Source organism: Volvox carteri (genome assembly GCF_000143455.1).
Source record: "Volvox carteri f. nagariensis unplaced genomic scaffold VOLCAscaffold_17, whole genome shotgun sequence".
Classification (NCBI taxonomy): Eukaryota; Viridiplantae; Chlorophyta; class Chlorophyceae; order Chlamydomonadales; family Volvocaceae; genus Volvox; species Volvox carteri.
This window is the reverse complement of record NW_003307560.1, coordinates 1,792,520-1,809,966: the sequence shown is the minus strand read 5'-3', so window position 1 is coordinate 1,809,966 and position 17,447 is coordinate 1,792,520. Positions and strand designations below refer to the sequence as shown.

Below are 17,447 nucleotides of genomic sequence, written 5' to 3'. Positions count from 1 at the left end.
GAAGAACAAATTTGGTTGGGGAGCCGGGGGAAAAGACGTGTGCAGAGCGCACGGACGAGTTTATGTTCAGGTGATGTGGTTCAGGTGATGTGCAGATTCAGTAACTGAGTCGGTGTGAGGGGAAGGAGGGGAGCCACCGCACGGTGAGTCTCCATGTCATGAGCAGAGTGAGGTAGCGCTCGGTGGCATTGAGGGCCAGCCTGCGTGCTTTGCCTGCTGCGTTAAGAAATCTCTATTGCCTCCATGCAACACTCAATTTAAGTGCAACGCAACTTAAGTACTGGAAGCTCTTTTGGAGGGGTGCTGCGCCTTGCTGGATGCGTCCTATGACATTCCACTTCCCATCGATGAACAAACGAACATACGAGGATAAAAGGTCGTGCCCTCTCACCAATAATGCCATTGCTCAATTGCTGCACGGCAGCACGTGCGCGGAATGCAAACGGATTGTGAAAGATGGGGGGAAGGGGGCCGTTGCGCGTGAAGCGGAGAAAGAGCGGCGGCTTGGACGTCTGCTGTGGCAGCCAGGCAGCGGGTTCAAAAATCAAATGCTCATTTGCATGCGAGAGGAGAGGTGGGCTTTCGTCGTGTTTTTTCCTTGCGTCTGTGGCGAGGCAAGCTTGTGGAAGCGGTGTCGGGCGGTGTTAGTTCAGTCGTGTTTCAGGTCCGTGTGAGGGTTTGTTTGGGGTATATTACTTTCATATTGTGCAATTTGGACAGTGGATGCCATATTTAGCAGCGGCTGTGGTGCACCTGTGTAGGCAAGATTCCAGTAACCTTGCTGGGGATGATGATGGCGCGGCGCAGCGGCATTCCGTCTGCGACAAGGCTATGTGTGCTCTGCATCATGCCGCCGCGGGATGTGCCGTGTGCGCTGCGGAGAATGTGTGAGCTGGCAAGCCGTACAGGTTGCAGATGGCTTGCGCTTCAGCTCAAGCGTAACGCTACTATGTGTGTGCGGAGTGCTTACTGCACGTTTTTATCAAATGCCCATTTCCCTGGTTCATCGGATGGCTTGCCTGTACAATGGATGTTTAAGTTTGTTTTGGCAGGGAGTTGGGGCTCATTTTTATGTTTCTGAGAAGACCGTAAGACCATCAGCCGTGTGGCAGGTTCTTGAAGGTTGCATCGGAGCGGGCTGCGTCTTTGACGCCAGGTAGGAGGGCTGGAATCGGGCAGGGGAGGTTGCCGAATACCGCGAAACGTTTGAATGATGGCAACCTGCTTGCGCAAATGCCGTTTGGCTGAGTTTTGGTCGTTACGGGTATGTATATCTTTCATGGGAATTTGTTGGGTTTCGTGCATGGGGTACAGGGGTGTAGTGCTTAAATAAAAAGGTGTTGCTGCTGTGTTGTCGGAAGCTCGTGGACTGCAGCAGGGACGTCGTCGTCATCATATGTGGCGAGATCGCAATAGGGATGGCGCTTGAATCGTGATCTGTCGAGCTCGATATGCAGTTAACCGTGAACGCTTCTGAACCACGGAACCCGAACCAGGACGTGCTGCGGAAAAGGGACGGCCTGTCACGGTGCTTCTCTGCGTCGTAACATCTCCGTACATCTGTAACCCAACGCGTTCCTCCTAGAACACACATGAGCAGCGGAAGATATGTTCGGGACTCACCCCCCTAGATTGGGACTCACCCCCCTAGGCTGCAGCAAGGGGTAATAAACGTGCGGACTTTCCCTAACCAGCCACCCCTCCTTAAAAACGAATAAGTGGCCGTCCCAGATCCTAACCTGCCATGGGCAAAAAAGCTGGACCTCTGACGCGTGAGAGCACCAGTGTGTGGGTCGCCTGGCGCAAGCAGGTTGGATCATACGGTGCTTCCGATCCTTCAGGCGGCCAGGAGTTCGAAGAAGGAATCAGCAAACCTAAGAAAACATCACATGCACAAGACTGAGCACTCTCCCGAGTGCAAAGCTAATCAAGACCGCAAACGCGCTCCCGCACTCGAATAAGCTGCATATGGTGAGCTCCCTCGAACATGTCAGGTCTCTCCGGCATCTCGGCATGCATGGCTTTCTAGCCCCGTTGGGCACGACGCCATGAGATCGCATCCACACATAATGCATACAACGAATGAATGCAGCCCGCGAGCCAGTGGCGTTGCGGTGCAGCAGCGCCTCTGCCGGAAGCCGCAAGCGGACCCGCCAAGGCGGCTATCGACGTGCGCTGCTGCATAACTGGCGCGAGCTACCGCAGCACAATGAAAGCTAGCTTTAAAAAAGTTGGCAAAAAATTCACATGGATTAATCAGCAGTGTCCATGACCCGCAAGACCGGTTGCATCCTCTAGCCAAACTCTTCCTCCTCTGGCCGCAAACGCTGCAGCATTTCACAATCAGCCCATCGTACGCTGCCAGAATGGCTCTCATCCAGCCGCACAGGAACGCCCTCCTCCTGCATTCATCAACAAGGCTGGCCAGCAGCCTCCGGAGGTTCTCAGGTTCTTAGCGCGGCAAGCTAAAGCCGCGCTGGTGGCGAGACCCTGCATCTTGCCTCCTCTTGGCTCCTCTCCGCTCAGGCCAATCGGTAGGGCGGGTTCGTCGACGTTCAGTACAGGAAAGGAAAGAACTGCGTGCAAGTGTGGATGGGGCGCACGACAGGGGCGCGTAGGTGGCAATAACAAAAGGAACTGACTGACAAGACGTACCTAGCCAGAGCGCACACGCGGAAGAGGCACAGTAGCACCTTACCTTTTTAACCTTGGCCTTGTACTCCGCATACTCTGGATAGCGAGCCAACAGCGCCTTCTCCTCACTCGCGACCTGCATGGGAGGCGTATAACGCAGGAGCAGTAACATAGACAGTCGTCAAAGGGCCGCCGAGCGCCGTGCAGACGGCACGGGGTGAGGTTAATGTGTAAGGCCATCGACAGGAGGAAGGAAACAGGGGTTTGTTAACGCGTCCGCAGTAACGCCAAGCGGCACCCGGCGTGTTCTCGGACTCAGCGCCTGCGTGCCCGCCAGCAGGCTCCCCTGCCACACACCCACACACGTACACCGGCCATCCACGCACCTTATTTTCCAGGACCCACCACAACAAAGCCAAGATCGCCAGCCGGGTTTCGTTACGAGTGAGCACGGCTAGGCCGAAGCCAGCCAGCAGCAGACCCCCGTACATCGGATGCCGTACATACCCTGCGCAACATAGCAAGGACCTATTATGGCATTGCTGGGGCCCGCAAGGTAAATTGTTTTGTACGTAATCGCCATATCGCCAACTCAGCTCACAGGTGCACACTCCCAACACCGGCTGTAGTAGCCGGTACACTGTACGGCACCGTGAACAACTACAAATACGCGCCAAGCGCGTCCACCAGCATCTCGAGAGGCCCTTTCAGCGGCGGCCAGCTACTTTAACCTGACCATGAAACTCAAACGGGCTGCTGGTCATGCGGCCCTATCATATTAAGTTGATTGATAGAGCCTGTGTGGGCTGGTGTCGGAGACTGTGAAAACGCGGTGCAATTCGCTGCAATCGCCCCCAACTGCCCCAAAGATCGAAATTCCCCAAACCGGTGCGTTAGGCGTTTTTTTCCGAATCACTTGCCATAGATGCCTGACAACACCAGCTGGTGCTTTTTCCGTGGCTCCGGCAGCGGGCTGATGTTACGTCCGAGGTTGAAGAACGCCGTCGTGATAAAGACCAGACCCGACGTCAGGGCCAACGTAGCGCCAAAGTCCACCAAACCCTGCTGGACAAGCCGGAACCACCACGGCAGAGCCTTTCAAGCGTCCAGGTTCAGGTTCGCGAGGGCGAGATCCATGTACACATGCTACCTACATTCACGGCTACCACCAAGAGGGAATGCCAACCACTTTTCGTCGCCTGAGCCGGACCACCAGCAGTGGTCGTCTTCCACAAGCCGCCGTACATGAAGGCTACCCACTACCCACTACCCGACGCGCGAAGCTAGGACTAGTTTTGTCCCAAAAGCCACTTTTTATGAGACATGCACAGCTGCCTTAGGAGGAACGCGCACTGCCCCACACGCACACAGCGCACCTTGAGGGTCAGGGGCGGGAAGAGCAGCATGCCGATGGCCGTCACCTGCGCTAACAGCCACTGCTCCCCGCGCTTGCCGAACACGTTCCCGTCCATCACTTCGGAGAACAGCTCCTGCGAAGTGGACCACCAAATAAAACTAACTAACTAACCGACCGGGGACACCCAACAAGTCCCAAGTACACAAAAGCACACACACACACACACGTGTGAACACACGTGGCTGCGATGGGCGATGGGCAATGTGGCTGAGTACGCGATGGGAACGCAAGCTCATATCGTTAGCTGCAGCGGCGTCACGTGCGTGTCCCCCCAACCTTGCTGTTTGCTCTTCATGACTCACATGGAGAAGACTACGACGGGGGAGCAACCTTGCTGTGGCCCCCCAAGACCCAAGAACTGGATATAGTTCTCAACGCGCGCAGTGGTCGATCCCAACGTACCTTAACAAGGGCCTAACCCCGAAGTTTAGAACCCATGCCCATTTCGTAACCCACATCCAGATGGTGGTCCGCAACTCTCATCTCGAACGCCGAGCTTGCCAGAGAACAGCTGCTGCTGTTTCCGCCTACCTTTGAAGCAATAAGATCCTCCTCTTCCTCTTCTGGCACTTCTTCAAGAGGGTGGGCCGTCAGGCTTGAGCTGGATGGCGGAGCAGCTGCTTCCACGCGTCCCCCCTGCTCCCCGCCAGCGGAAGTGCTGGGCTGGGCCTCCTCCACCACCACAGCTTCGGCTACGGGATTGCTTTCAGCTTGGATGACAGTCGCTTTCTCAGCATCGGCTGTGGTTGTGGCTGTGGCATCCGCGAGAGTTTTTTCTTCCTGCTCCGGTTCCTTCGCCTCACGGCTGGGCTCTGGCCCCGACCCACTGCGATATACCGTAGAAGTTGCTTAGCTCACTGCGAGGATCGGTGCAGGCTGGATGCTCGTCTGACTCCCACTACACACCTTGCAGTGAAAGCGATGGGTCTTGTTAACAAGGGCTGGCGCCTTGCAAAGCCGCGGTAGAGTACCGCGGTCCTTGCACTCTTAGATATAAGACAGCTTTGCATTTCCGCTCTAGCAGAAATACAAGGTAACACCTTTGGGCTCGATATGATTGATGGTACCGAAAGCAAGTCCGTATTCCGTGCTGTAGTGCAAAATAAGCGTCAGTGAAACTAGGGGTCTATTACCTGCGGCAAATCTTCTTAATGATAATCCGTAACCAGCAGCAAACAGATATGTTTGAACAGCAGTTGCCGTACACACAGCGGCAAGACCCCTCAAGATAAAGAGCCTGGTATCGACTCTACAAATCAATTATCGACACCATACAAGATAAAGAGCCTCGATTTCCATCGGCTCCCCACACGAGCTGCCTGACGCTGCAATGTGGGCGATATCCTAGGCGTCTGCGTTCTTGCGGTCGTCATTGTAACGCTGCCGTTTGCCGCATTGGTTGCCCTTGCCGAAGGGCTGCCCGCATTGATAGCAAATATTTTTTTCTTTAGCTAGCTCGCGTACACAAGTCGGCACCTCGAAGCTGCCGCCGCGGCCGCGGCCGTCGTTGGCGCCACCGCGACGGCCGCCACGGCCGCCATTGTGACCAGCAGCTGGCTCGCACGCGGCCGGCGGCGCAGTGTTGGCGGCCGGCGCGGCTTGGACGATGATTGGTTGCGGCAAAGGCTGAGGCGCCTGCGCTGGTTGGGTTAGGGTGGCCGGGGCGGTGACCTGTGCCGGTACGGCGGGCACCGGAGGTTCTTCAGCCGTTGGCTGCACCATGGGGCCTGCTTCGGTTGGCGCGTTCGGCTCGATGGTAGGAGAAGGCAGTGCGACACATGGCAGGGTGCAGCCCGTGAGACGGTTGGATGCTGGAAAACTTGAGCATCTCTCGGGGAGGATGGACAGCATGCATGCACAGATGCAGGCCCCAAGTTTTTCCAGCACCAATGTCCAATCGTCTCGTGGGCTGCACCCTGCCGTGTGCCGCACTGCCTCATCCTACCATCGAGCTGAACACGCCAACCGAAGCAGGCCCCATGGTGCAGCCAACGGCTGAAGAACCTCCAGTGCAGGCACCTCAGCCTTTGCCGCAACCAACCATTATCCAAGCCGCCATCGTCCCGGCCGCCAACAATGCACCGCTGGCCGCGAGCGAGCCAGCTGCTGGCCACAATGGCGGCCGTGGAACCCACACCCACCAGGGTGGACACAGCCACAGGAGCGACCACACCCACCGAGGTGGCCACAACCACCGGAGCGACCACACCCACCGAGGTGGCCACAACCACCGGAGTGACCACACCCACCGAGGTGGCTGCAACCACCGGAGCGACCACACCCACCGAGGTGGCCGCAACCACTGGAGCGACCACACCCACCGAGGTGGCCACAACCACCGGAGCGACCACACCCACCGAGGTGGCCGCAACCACCAGAGCGACCACACCCACTGAGGTGGCCGCAACCACCAGAGCGACCACACCCACTGAGGTGGCTGCAATGCAGCAGGCCATGGTGCTGGTTGTGGTGGCGCCAATGGTGGCCACGGCAGCAGCTTCGAGATGCCGGTCTGGTTACACAAGCTAGCTTAAGAAAAAATATTTGCTACCATTGCGGGCAGCCCTTCGGCAATGGCAACCAATGCAGCAAGCGGCAGCGTTACAATGATGACCGCAAGAATGGGGACACCTAGGTAATCGCCCACATTGTAGTGTCAGGCAGCTCGTGTGGGGAGCTGATGGAAATCGAGGAGTAACCCATGAACCCAGTGGTGCCTCCACCGACAGTGGACTGTAGCCATGCTGTGCTTCGCTCAGTGCTTTTGTGTCTGCAGAAGGCCTCGGGTGGGGTGTTCACGATCGACGCATCTTGTAACGCAAAAAGCGACAACTCCTTGTGCCCTGACTTTGCCTGCTACGAACCATAATTCACGTGATCTTAGCGGATGGCATATCTGGTGCAACACGCCAGCCGATCGCGCAATTCTCACTACAGCACTTGCAAACAGCGCACCCCGGACAAAACTAGAGTGGTTATTTTGGTGCCTAAGTGTGCCCAGCTGGAAACGAAGTTTCAAGACGCGGTTGGACCCTATTCAAAAAGTTTGCAAAAGACTCTCGCATCTTCTCCAAACCTAAACCCAGAGGCGCACCCGCACCAGGTCCCCAAACTGCAGTGGCGAGTTCCAAGCATGGCTCGACCCCTGCCAGGAAATGTCCAAATGTCCTGCACTAGAACCTCAGGCTGAAAACACCGCGCTACTATTACCATGCAACTTCACTAGCACCAAAGCTGTCGCCTTAGTCGACTTGGGTACTTCACACGCTTTCATCTCCGCTGCACTCATGCAAAAACTGGACTTGCAGCCCCATACCAGCCACGTAGCAACTTGCGTGCCGGGAGACGGCGCAAATCGCGTCCGCTTACAAGGTCAGGTGTGTGTGTGTGTGTGTGCGTGTGTGTTAACCCTAAGTTAACATGGTTGGGGGTGCGTGAACCCATACCTGTAAAACTACCCATACGAGCCGAAGGCATAAGGGCGATATCTATACGCCTAAAAGCCTTGGAAAACAGGAAACACCGCACATCAGCCCAGACTAGCGTCCAAAGGGGGTAACTGAGTTTCGGTGAGCCTACATACGTTCCTACATCCTCGCCAGACGTGCTGGTTCCCATTTCATGGCCTCCAACATGCTCTGTTGATGATCGAATCCCTCTTCAGCACGAATATCATTATAGGCTGGGCATTCCAATAAAACGTATTTTTCATCCTCGATTCGGCTATTAGTACCACAACAGCGGCAAAACTGCTGCCCCCTGGGGACATGGTATTTGCCCCTTCGTGCTCTGTTTGCCTCCAAAGCCCAGCAACATAAACGAAACTGCATTAGCTTACGATGTGCTAAACGAGGAATGAAAACCTTGGCATGTGTTGGCCACATGACGGCTGCGGCTCCCGAAAAGGGCAGCCCCATCCAGTGCTTATACTTCGCCATTTGCACTCCCGGTTGCTTCCCATCTGATGGGTACTCCTCTGGCAAGACAGTCAGACGCGCATGGTCCCAGCCGCTCATCAAACGCTTCCTTTGTGCCGTTATCACCGCTCCTTCGGGTAGAGGTCTACTCAACAACCAGTCAACACGCTCCTTTACCCCCATGACTTCTTGCGGTATTCCGCTCCAAATATTGCACTCCCAAGTAGGAAAACAGTCGTAACATCGAGGTTCCCCAACCCTCCCATTCCGGGTTGGTCAGAGCATCAGTTATCTGCTGCCGTAAAACTGCATGAGCAATGGACCCCACTTGCTTTTGGAGGCAGTTCCAGAAACGGAGGAGTATCCAAGGGTTCCGCTGCGAAATTGTAGTTCAAGTCATGTAGTGCAAGTTACATCTAAGCTAGCCGAAGGCATCGACCTTATTCTTGGCAGCGGCTGGATGCAGTACTCGACTTTGGCCAGGGCACCTGAATGATGACACGCCATGGCTGCTCGCATCGGCTGCAGAGCCTAAATAGGCCGCTGTCCGAGGGTGTTGCGGTCATGAATTATGTAACTGTGGTTTTACACGCGGCAACCTAGTGTCTCTAAAGCAGATCAAAGAATTGCAGAAGCAAGGGTCGTCTTGTTGCGCTGCCTCATAACAAGCGACGATGATGCCCAGCTAAACGCCAAGGATGCCACATCGGCGGCCGCGCCCGACCCTACCCTGGTGTCGCCAGAAAACCTGCTGGCCGAATATAAGGAGGTTTTTCAGCTCTTAACGGGCCTGGGGCCTGATCTCGGCGCTGGCCACACCATCGAGCTGGGTTCATGGCTGACTCCTCGATACGGTATGAAGGTAAAGAGCCTGGTAGCGGCGTTACGAATATAGCCGGATGGATTTTGGGTCATGATGCGACCCGTCTGAAGACATTTCCTTATGTCTTGGCTGAATGAAAATTTGGTTGCAGAAAGACGCCAAGTCCTGAGAGTCTCATCCTGGCAGAACCCACTTTCGAAATGGTCATGGCGTCTTACTCCACACGGTCGCATGCGAGCCGTCTTTTTGCAGTGAATCATGGCAACGGCCCAAACCATCGTTATCGCTGCAGCTGTCTCATGTTAAGGCTTCGCCCATATGCACGTATGTGCATGGAATTGTTGAGTGAGGCTAGCTTGCAAGTGGCTTGAAATGCCTCCTGTCCTTAACTACTAATTTTCAGCCCGACATGGATCAGCAACTCGGTACTGTTACCAACTCTTACCGCTCGAATCTGCTGCGCACAAACATGGCCCAGATCGATGACTGGAGCCGCAGCGACGGAGATCTCAGGATCGCCTTGCCCCTCCACATTTGGGATAGCCTTGTATCATTACCTCTTTCAATCTGTGAGTACCTGCCCATCCTTGCAAATTTTGCACGGCCGAAATCTTTGCCATATCCCTTACCAGCGAGAGAGAAATATTCTCGCATACATACAGATCGTCCCACCTTCCGCGGCCATACATAACGCGCGTGATCGCTGACAACACCCAATACCACTACTGTACCATTTTCAAAAGCGGCTTAGGAAACATCTTTCCCCTTGCCACTGCGATCTTGCGTCAACCTGCTTCCCAACGTTTCAAGCCTCGCAACGTCATCAACATCCCAAATCCTCCACGCTCCTGCTACCGCTGCCTCGAGCCCCCGGTAGCCGCACAGCACAACACCAAGCTAACCGCCGCGGCGTCCTCGATCTCGCAGTCTCGCCGCAAAACATTATCGCCTCCCAGCCAATGCTTTTTCCTCCACAAACATCCTGCTGTAATAAGGACAGCGCCCATCGAAACCAATTATTCAGCGCTTCCGAAGCCATAGCACCTAATCACGTGTTGCTAAACAGCATTGCTCAAAACTGAAACTGCGCCTCCTCCCCGAATCCCAATTCGTCCAGATGCTGCTTCATGGCGTTGCACATGGGGGTGGGCCCACAGCGGAGAACCATATGACCAGGGCCTGCGTACATTCGAAAACAATTATGTAAAGCCTACGAAATCGGGTTCAGGCTTCCAACGCACACAAAAGCTCCATGTTATTACATTCCCCCAAGCGGGCGGAGGCCATCAATGCATGTAGGACAAATCCCGATTCAATAAGACAAATCCCAATATATTTCTGGGGCTACTCGAAGCCTACTGCAAAGCGACGGGTATGGTCGCGAATGCCGCCAAGTGCGAGGTCCTCATTTTATGGGGCGCTACACGTGAGCGGAAGCGGCTTATGGAAGCTGAGTACCGGTTAGGTGGGGCGGGGTTGCGGGTGCTGACCGGCAACGAGACGGCACGGTATCTCGGGTTGCACTATGGCACAGGAGTGCAGTTCTCAGCATGTACCAAGCAACTACTCACAGCAGGGAGGCAGGCCACGTTTGGGCTCAGCACCCTGTGTCGAGATAAGAAAATTACCACCCCCAAGCTATGTATGTCTCTCTACAATACACTAGTTGTACCGGTGTTTTCTTATGGAGCGCAAGTTTGGGGACCTGACTTCATAAATGTGAGTTTTGAAGGTGCTACGACTAATCCCATGGTCCAGGAACAGCGTGCATACATGCGATCTGTAGTTGGCCGACTATGGTTTCCCTGTACCGCGAGCTGTCACAGAGGCCGCTCCAGTTCCATTGGACCAATCTTGTACTTAGGTTTTGGAACTCTGTGGTTAAGACGCCGGGAACGCTGTGTCACCGGGCATTTATCGCTGACCTGGAGTTGGCACTTGGGGGCGTCACTGAGTGTTGGGCAAGTAAGGTACTAGCCTTTCTTAGTAGCTTAGGAGCGGAACCCCCCACTAATACGCGCGGTAATGATCTTATAGCGTACTATGCCACCCTTAAATTGCCAGTTGGGAGCATTCTTAAGGTATTTGCCAAGCGGCTTGATGCATACGGTGGGAGTGCCCGAATATCTTGGGCGACCCCCGCGTTTTCCCCATAGGGATTACCGGAGCCAAGGCTTGTCGCTATATGAACTGGATGGGAGCTGCCCCGCCTAGGGGTGCGCGTCACGATTGGTTGGAACACAATAAAGTGACCATGCCCCAGCGACTACATCATGTGCTCATGCGTTTACGGTTAGGCTGTTGGAAGTCAGAGGTTAATAGGCCTAACAGGCGTGAGCGCACCGCGCGTACCTATAGGCTTTGTGACTGTGGAGCGGTTGAAGATGAGTTGCATGCTTTCGAGGAATGTCCCGCTTACAAGAGCATACGGGCTAACTATGATGGTGATCTAGTCTTTAAGGGGCGCAGCATGCGCACCATTATGACTGAGGCGCCACCCCTGGTATTGGCCAGGTACCTCGGAAATTTGGGAGGCCAGGCACGTCGCGCTGAGGCGCTTCGCCCTGAACCGGACGAGGGAGGATGAAGATGACCTCCCGCGTACCCGCATCAATACCAATACAACGTCCATGGCCCCCACGGCTTTCACGGACACACCCGCACTTGTGTGCGGAACTTGTAACTTGCTACAGGCAAGAAACGGGTACGCTAGATCAATTTGAATCAGGACGTTTTAGTCACCCACCAGGGGCCGGTAGGCGCTCCGCAATCATTTCCTTAGTGATGAAGCCGCTGCCCCCCTGCCAGCCGCTCGCCGGCGGGTTGTTGAGCACGTGAAATACGGACAGGCGGTCACCGTGCATGGCTACAAGCTGATCGAGCTCCTGCAGGCAAGTGGGAGGCGTTGGGGTCCAGGCAACGGATGAGCGGGCATGGGCCCTGGGTGACCCCGGCGAAAACCCAATGGCTTGAGAGCTCAATATATATGTGTGTGTGAGAACTTATGCAAGGAAACCAGAAATAAACTGCCGGCGGGGCGGGGGGATTTCACCGGTGCTTGTTGCTGTAAAGAGACCGCCCAAACCCTTGAAGGGGCTAGCTATGGACCAAAGCTCAGCAGTGTTGCTCGCGGTTGGCCAGCGCTGAGCACTTGACGGTTGACCAGGAGCTGACCCGTGGATCGAAACTTCTAATGAAGACAAGCTCAATGTACCACATCATTGGCACTGCAGCCGGTCCCAAATGATATGCCGGTCCGTTAGGAGGTGAATCAGGGACGGAGACGCAACCAGCGGCACGTGTGCGTCCAGGGGAGGAGGTGCACGCGCATGCAGCCACCGGCAAACCCTGCCGAGGAAGCAGACCTGTCCTGTGCGCGGGGACCATGCATTCCACAGCCCTTCCCTGCTGCCCGCTGTATGGCTGCACAACTGTTGCCCAGCCCGACTAGTTACCGCTCCCCAGCATGTGGCTGTGGAGCCGATTTACCTTGCGAAGCAGGATATCATCCTCCGTCAAATTACCGTACAAAAGTGTTATGCGGGTACGATCCTTGGGGTCCTTGAGGACTGCATTGAGCACCTGAAACATGGGCGTGATGCCCGTGCCGCCCGCCAGCATGCCTGCCAGCGCGTAAAGCACACGATGATTGGATTGACAGCACACGCATCCAACTGCACGAAATGCTGTGTTTGAGAATTGACAGAACCATCGTCCAAGGTTGGAATGAGAAGGTCGGATATGCTGGGACGACGGACTTAAAATGCGGCACGAAGGCGAGCCCAGCTGCCGCTTTGCACCCCCACCCGGCTGTGGAGCTTAGGCTTAGCACGAGAACCACCCTCACCCATTGATGCTTACCAAAATTCTTCACCATGTTAGGCGCGTAGATGAAGCGGCCCTTAGGACCTTTCATAAGCATTGTATCTCCAACTCGCATTTTAGCGATCACTTGCGACATTTTCCCTTGAGGGTAGATCTTGATGACGAAATCGACGCTGCCCAGCTGGTCATCATCGGAAACCGGGGTGTAAGGCCGGTAAATGTCCTTCCCATCGTCACCTTTCGCAAGGAACGTAATGTGCTGACCGATGGGCAGCCCTAAACGTTGCTTAGGATCCGGTAGTGAGAATCGGAGACGCACAGTGTTATGTGTTATATAGGTTTTCTCTGTGAGCGGTAACGGCTTGAACTCGCTTGGGTCAAGGAAAGGCTTTTTTTCTTTCGGCCTCTTCAGCAGTAACACCTGCAGCCGCAGCGATCAGGCATGGATCAGTCTTTAAATCAAAATCCGTACTCCCATACAGCACCAGTAATAGCGACCGCGCACCAGCGCCAAAGCCAAGATGATGACGACGACCGGCAGCACCAACTGCCAGTTTGCCTTTGCAAATACTAGAAGATCATCCAAAGACGGCGGTAATGATTGTGTAGGTGCCATGGTAAAGCAGAACGATGTTCCAGCGCTTCCGTCGGCGGGGCAGTTTCCGTTATGACTCAAGCAACAGAAGGCCCCTGCCTTAGACTATGGAGTAGGTAAGGCCGTCTGCGTGCACACATATTTAGGCCATTCAGCCACTAAGTCGTTCAGCAGCCGTTTACGCGCGAAATGTTGCCGTAACGTAAGCTGTACGAAAACATGCAGAGAAACGAGAAAGTAAGAGAAGGCACAAGGAAGACAACCAGATCGTAGAGGGAGTTCAAATGCCTTTCCTAAGCCTATAATCATATATGGTACGCAGTATTTCCATGGTGTTGACAAAAATCTATGGATGTGCTTCGAGAGGCGAGCTGTGACAACCAGGAACGGCAACACCATCTTAGTCTTAAGTAGCAAGTAATGTCCGCACCAACAATATCTCTTGTTCCCTACCCGCCGGTGCCACCCAATGGACCGTTTACGGGCTCAAGCACCGAGTACTGGTAGGCTCTGACGCTTAAGCCAAAGTTTGGATAGGGCTCCTGAAAGCTTTTGAGGCCTTGGGTTGAGGGAGTAATGCCTGGTTTGATCAGCTGCCTGTCACTTGCCATATACGGTGAAAGCTGCTTTATTTCTACCTATATTCGGTACTGGCACGCAGGTCTCAAACACAGGCTAACCAGGCTGCCTTAGCTGTTCAAGCACAGGAAACTTATCGAATGCAAATTGAGGAGAAGTGAGTACGTTCCGTTGCAAATAAATTAGTGCGCTCCGTACGGAGCTCTTTGTAGTTGTAGTTCTTTCATTTCGTCGATGGCCTCTAGTTGGGCCGAACACGAAGCCAAAATGGTTTTACGGTATTACGCATTTGCGCAAACTTTAAGCTTACCTTCAAAGCAGCGACCTGGCCCACTCCACCTGTTCTACGTCAGCCTCATGGAACCCTAGCACCAAACGTCGAAACGCGCAACCTTCCATAACCTACCGCAAGGCTATCCCACACTCACACACCCACACACTAACCTCCGTATCCGCCATATCACCCACCGGTGCTCACGCGCATGAGGCGCGCGCACAGCAATGGACCATCCGCCCGCGCCGACCCTCCGCTCTCCCAAACCTCTCCCCCCCACAAACACCGCCGCTACCCACCGCAGGGCACGTAATCGCCTGCGGCGGCACCAGCGTGTTTTCACCTGGATGTACAACATACTCGCAGTTGGCGAGCTCGTGTACTTCATAGTCGGGCTGTACGTAGTGGAGTGGCAGGCAAGTCAACAGGGCCTTAGGGTTCAATTTGAATTTTTGGGTCGTCCTGCAGGCTGCCGCTCGGCAACCCGCAACCGACCTCCAGTTCCCGACGCATCCGCCCCCTCCAAAGCCCACATTCCGTACCACGCACACACACACACACACACACACACACACACACACACACATATATAGACATCCCCTCATCGCGGCTCGGATGATTAACATGCACGCACGCCTAGACACATACCTGCCCACTGTACATCTCGCGGTTCGGTCCAGATAAACACACATACATACGGACACACACATGCGCCTCGCAGGTGGCGGACCTGCAGGACAATCCGTTGCTGGGGCCCGGGCAGGATGGTATCTTAAAAATGGGGTGAGTGGGCCGTACAGTTTACCTGGCCCGTGACTTTTGGGTAAGGAGTAGGAGGGGTGTGTGAGTGTGCGGGAGGGGGGAGGGAACCAAGCGCGGGATGTGGGGGTGTGAGTGCGCCATACACATACACACACATACACACTCTCGCATGAGCTCCATATCCCGCGCTTCTCCCCCCCCTTTCCAAACACACACACCCTGAGGAACTCGCCCGGGTATCATCTGTAATGTAATGTAATGTTACAGAGTGGGAGGCTTCTGGGCCGCTTTATCACATTGTCAGTTCTACGATTTATCACCTTATAGCACCATCCACCACTACCACACTGTCTTCGCCATACGAACTGAGTCCAAGGCGGCGGATCCAGCCTTCAGGGACCCCTCCTCATCCATTCACCCGAACATCCGAAGAGACGGAGGGTTCGGCAATCGCCACCAATCCAGCGTGCGAATCTGGTCCATCAACTGTGACCTCAACTCTACATCTCAGCAGCTAGCCATAATCTCGCGCTCCGACTACTTCGGGGGTCTCCCCGGGAATCGAACCCAGGACCTTAAACCGCTAATTGCAGTAGTGTCAGCCCAGACCAGACCAGGGTATCATCTGGCGTTCGTGTCTGGCTGGCTGGGGGGGGGGCGGCGTAATTTTGTTATTTTATATATTATTATATATATTATTATTTATTATATTATGTATACGTTTCTTTGTGCCCGTTCACTAGGCCCCTGCCTGCCTGGCCGTTTCTTTCGCCCAGACGTACTGCCGTACTGGTCCTTTCCTGCTGCTGCCGGAATGCTGCTGCCGCTTCTCCCCCAACTACAGGGGCACTGCCACCAGCCGTCTTGTTCTGTGCTTGCCTAAAATTGTGGACGTTTGCCACCACCACCTACCCAATATACCATGGCTTTTTACTTCGACTCGTACGGCAGTTGATGGCGCTTGGGACTTGTCGGACAATTGTAACTCTTTGCTTTCCCTTCTTCTTCTTCTTCTTCCACCATTATAATCATCATCACACGAAACCCGTCCCTCCCTCCCTCTCTCTCTTTCCCCTTTGGCCGGAGAGAGAGAGAGAGATCTCCGCGTATCTCGGGTATCTGCTTCACTCGTCCGTGGTTTGTCTTTCCCCTCCCTCCCCCCTCCCCCCCTTCCGCCGCCTTCACTACTACTACTTTACGGATTGGCAATACTATTCCGCTTTTTTAGTTCTGGCGGCGTAGGTAGGTAGTTTTCACGACATCTTCTTCACTTTGTCATCCCGAGGTCACGGTCGCCACGGACGCCTTTCGGTTAGTTCTACGTTTGTTACTCTCTTGCCCTGGCAGCAGCTTCAATCGTGTGTGGTTTGTCTTTCCTCCCTCCCCCCTCCCCCCACCCGGGGACACAGAGGCACCTACACGCAACGCATCATCAACCGGCACCAGTACTGGCGCCTCATCACCTCACTCTTCCATAACGCAGGTAAAGATTCAAAGAACTGTTTTCTGTGAGGGGTCTTGTGGAGCACATGGCAAATTGTCCGCCGTACGTCCATTCGTACATTCTCTGTACGGTAGGCCATAGACCTTTCACTTCCTCGGGTAATTGTTGACTGGGTCGCTTCTTGCACATTTTGACTTTCTCTCTCTTTTCCCCCCTCCGGCTCTTGCATGTCATTATTCCCTCGGGGACCCCAAGAATTCACATACATACATACAGACAGATAGACACACACACAACCCTGTGTCCTCCCTTCGACTGCAGGTGCCATCCACTTGACTGCCAATATGGGAATGGTTTGGACGTTTGGTCATTTCCTGGTTCGGGAGATCAGTCCCTGGCTGGTTGGTGAGTGTGGAGGAGGGGCGGTGGTTGGGGGAGGGGGAGGGGGAGGAGGCAGAAAGGACGGGGTTTGTTTGGGAGGTGGCGGTGGAGCCCTTCCGGTCTGTATGTGTATAGTTGGTTGGTTGGTAATGGCGATAAAAATGTTCTGAGACGGTCTCATCCGGCAGTTTGTTGTCTGTTTGATTTTACGGAAAGAAGAGCGGTGGTGGGATTCGGTGGTGGGCCCCCCCCCACGGCGCTAAATCCTTGGTTGCAGGCGCAAGGGGTTGGTGGTGGTGGTGGAGGGGTTCCTGTATGTATGTCTGTAAACATGTATTATATATGAATGTTCATGGCACACACAAAAGGCACCTTGATCAATAAAACACACCCTTTGTTCTTCCCGCCTTCCCGCTCCCCCGTTTCCCTTCACTCGTCTGTGCTTCGCGTCCCCCCTTTTTTCCCCCTCTTTCCCCGCCCCCCCCCGCATATGATTTCTCCCCCCCCCAACACACACACACACACACACGGAGTCAGCGATGATGTACGTCACCGCGGGTCTTTCCGGGCTGATGGTGTCGGTGAATGTGGGGGCGCAGCACTCCACCGCGGGGGCCTCCATTCCGTCATTCGCACTGGCGGGTGAGGGCGGTGCCGCCGTGCGTACCCTACCTTCCCTCCTCACTACCCGACCTCCCGACTTCCTCTCCTTGGGGGGGTTGAGGTATTGGCAGTGGAAGGGGGCAGTGTGCGCGTGGCCTGTGCTGGGTAGTGGTGGGGGTGGGGGGCGGATGAT

General features: G+C 54.8%; 4 protein-coding genes across 4 annotated transcripts in view; 2 read left to right on the top strand and 2 right to left on the bottom strand.

Moving 5' to 3' along the window:
* Positions 1–66: 66 nt before the first annotated feature.
* VOLCADRAFT_90641 (uncharacterized protein) lies at positions 67–3,125 on the bottom strand (the record flags this gene model as incomplete). Its single annotated transcript, XM_002950079.1, has 5 exons — positions 67–104; positions 392–515; positions 754–840; positions 2,699–2,770; positions 3,021–3,125. The coding sequence occupies 5 exons, from the start codon at positions 3,123–3,125 to the stop codon at positions 67–69; spliced, it is 426 nt and encodes a 141-aa protein (XP_002950125.1).
* Positions 3,126–6,237: 3,112 nt separating this feature from the next.
* On the top strand, positions 6,238–6,432 carry VOLCADRAFT_49160 (uncharacterized protein; the record flags this gene model as incomplete). The annotated part of the gene is made up of 1 exon (XM_002950184.1): positions 6,238–6,432. A coding segment is annotated over one exon (195 nt), but the record flags the coding sequence as incomplete, so codon positions are not given.
* A 2,900-nt stretch (positions 6,433–9,332) lies between these two features.
* Positions 9,333–13,342, bottom strand: cbr1 (NADH-cytochrome b5 reductase). Its single transcript, XM_002950078.1, has 5 exons — positions 13,122–13,342; positions 12,653–13,037; positions 12,281–12,414; positions 11,538–11,676; positions 9,333–9,970 (listed from the first exon to the last, which is right to left on the bottom strand). The coding sequence occupies exons 1-5, from the start codon at positions 13,230–13,232 to the stop codon at positions 9,864–9,866; spliced, it is 876 nt and encodes a 291-aa protein (XP_002950124.1). The 5' UTR covers positions 13,233–13,342; the 3' UTR covers positions 9,333–9,863.
* VOLCADRAFT_90638 (uncharacterized protein) overlaps positions 13,284–17,447 on the top strand; it is a gene marked incomplete at both ends in the record, with an annotated part of 8,681 nt that continues 4,517 nt past the window's right edge. The window contains 7 exons of the mRNA XM_002950183.1: positions 13,284–13,327; positions 13,873–13,947; positions 14,369–14,468; positions 14,786–14,847; positions 16,236–16,309; positions 16,592–16,675; positions 17,189–17,293. Coding sequence (XP_002950229.1) covers positions 13,284–13,327; positions 13,873–13,947; positions 14,369–14,468; positions 14,786–14,847; positions 16,236–16,309; positions 16,592–16,675; positions 17,189–17,293 — 544 coding nt within the window. The remainder of the gene's footprint in view (positions 13,328–13,872; positions 13,948–14,368; positions 14,469–14,785; positions 14,848–16,235; positions 16,310–16,591; positions 16,676–17,188; positions 17,294–17,447) is intronic.

What these genes read in the sequence shown, in the direction of transcription:
- cbr1 (XM_002950078.1), bottom strand. Translation starts at nt 13,232, where the DNA reads ATGGCACCTACACAATCATTACCGCCGTCTTTGGATGATCTTCTAGTA. An exon ending in TAACATGGTGAAGAATTTTG is followed by an intron (nt 12,415 to 12,652) that starts GTAAGCATCAAT and finishes ACGCGCTGGCAG; the next exon opens with GCATGCTGGCGGGCGGCACG. An exon ending in ATGATATCCTGCTTCGCAAG is followed by an intron (nt 11,677 to 12,280) that starts GTAAATCGGCTC and finishes ACTTGCCTGCAG; the next exon opens with GAGCTCGATCAGCTTGTAGC.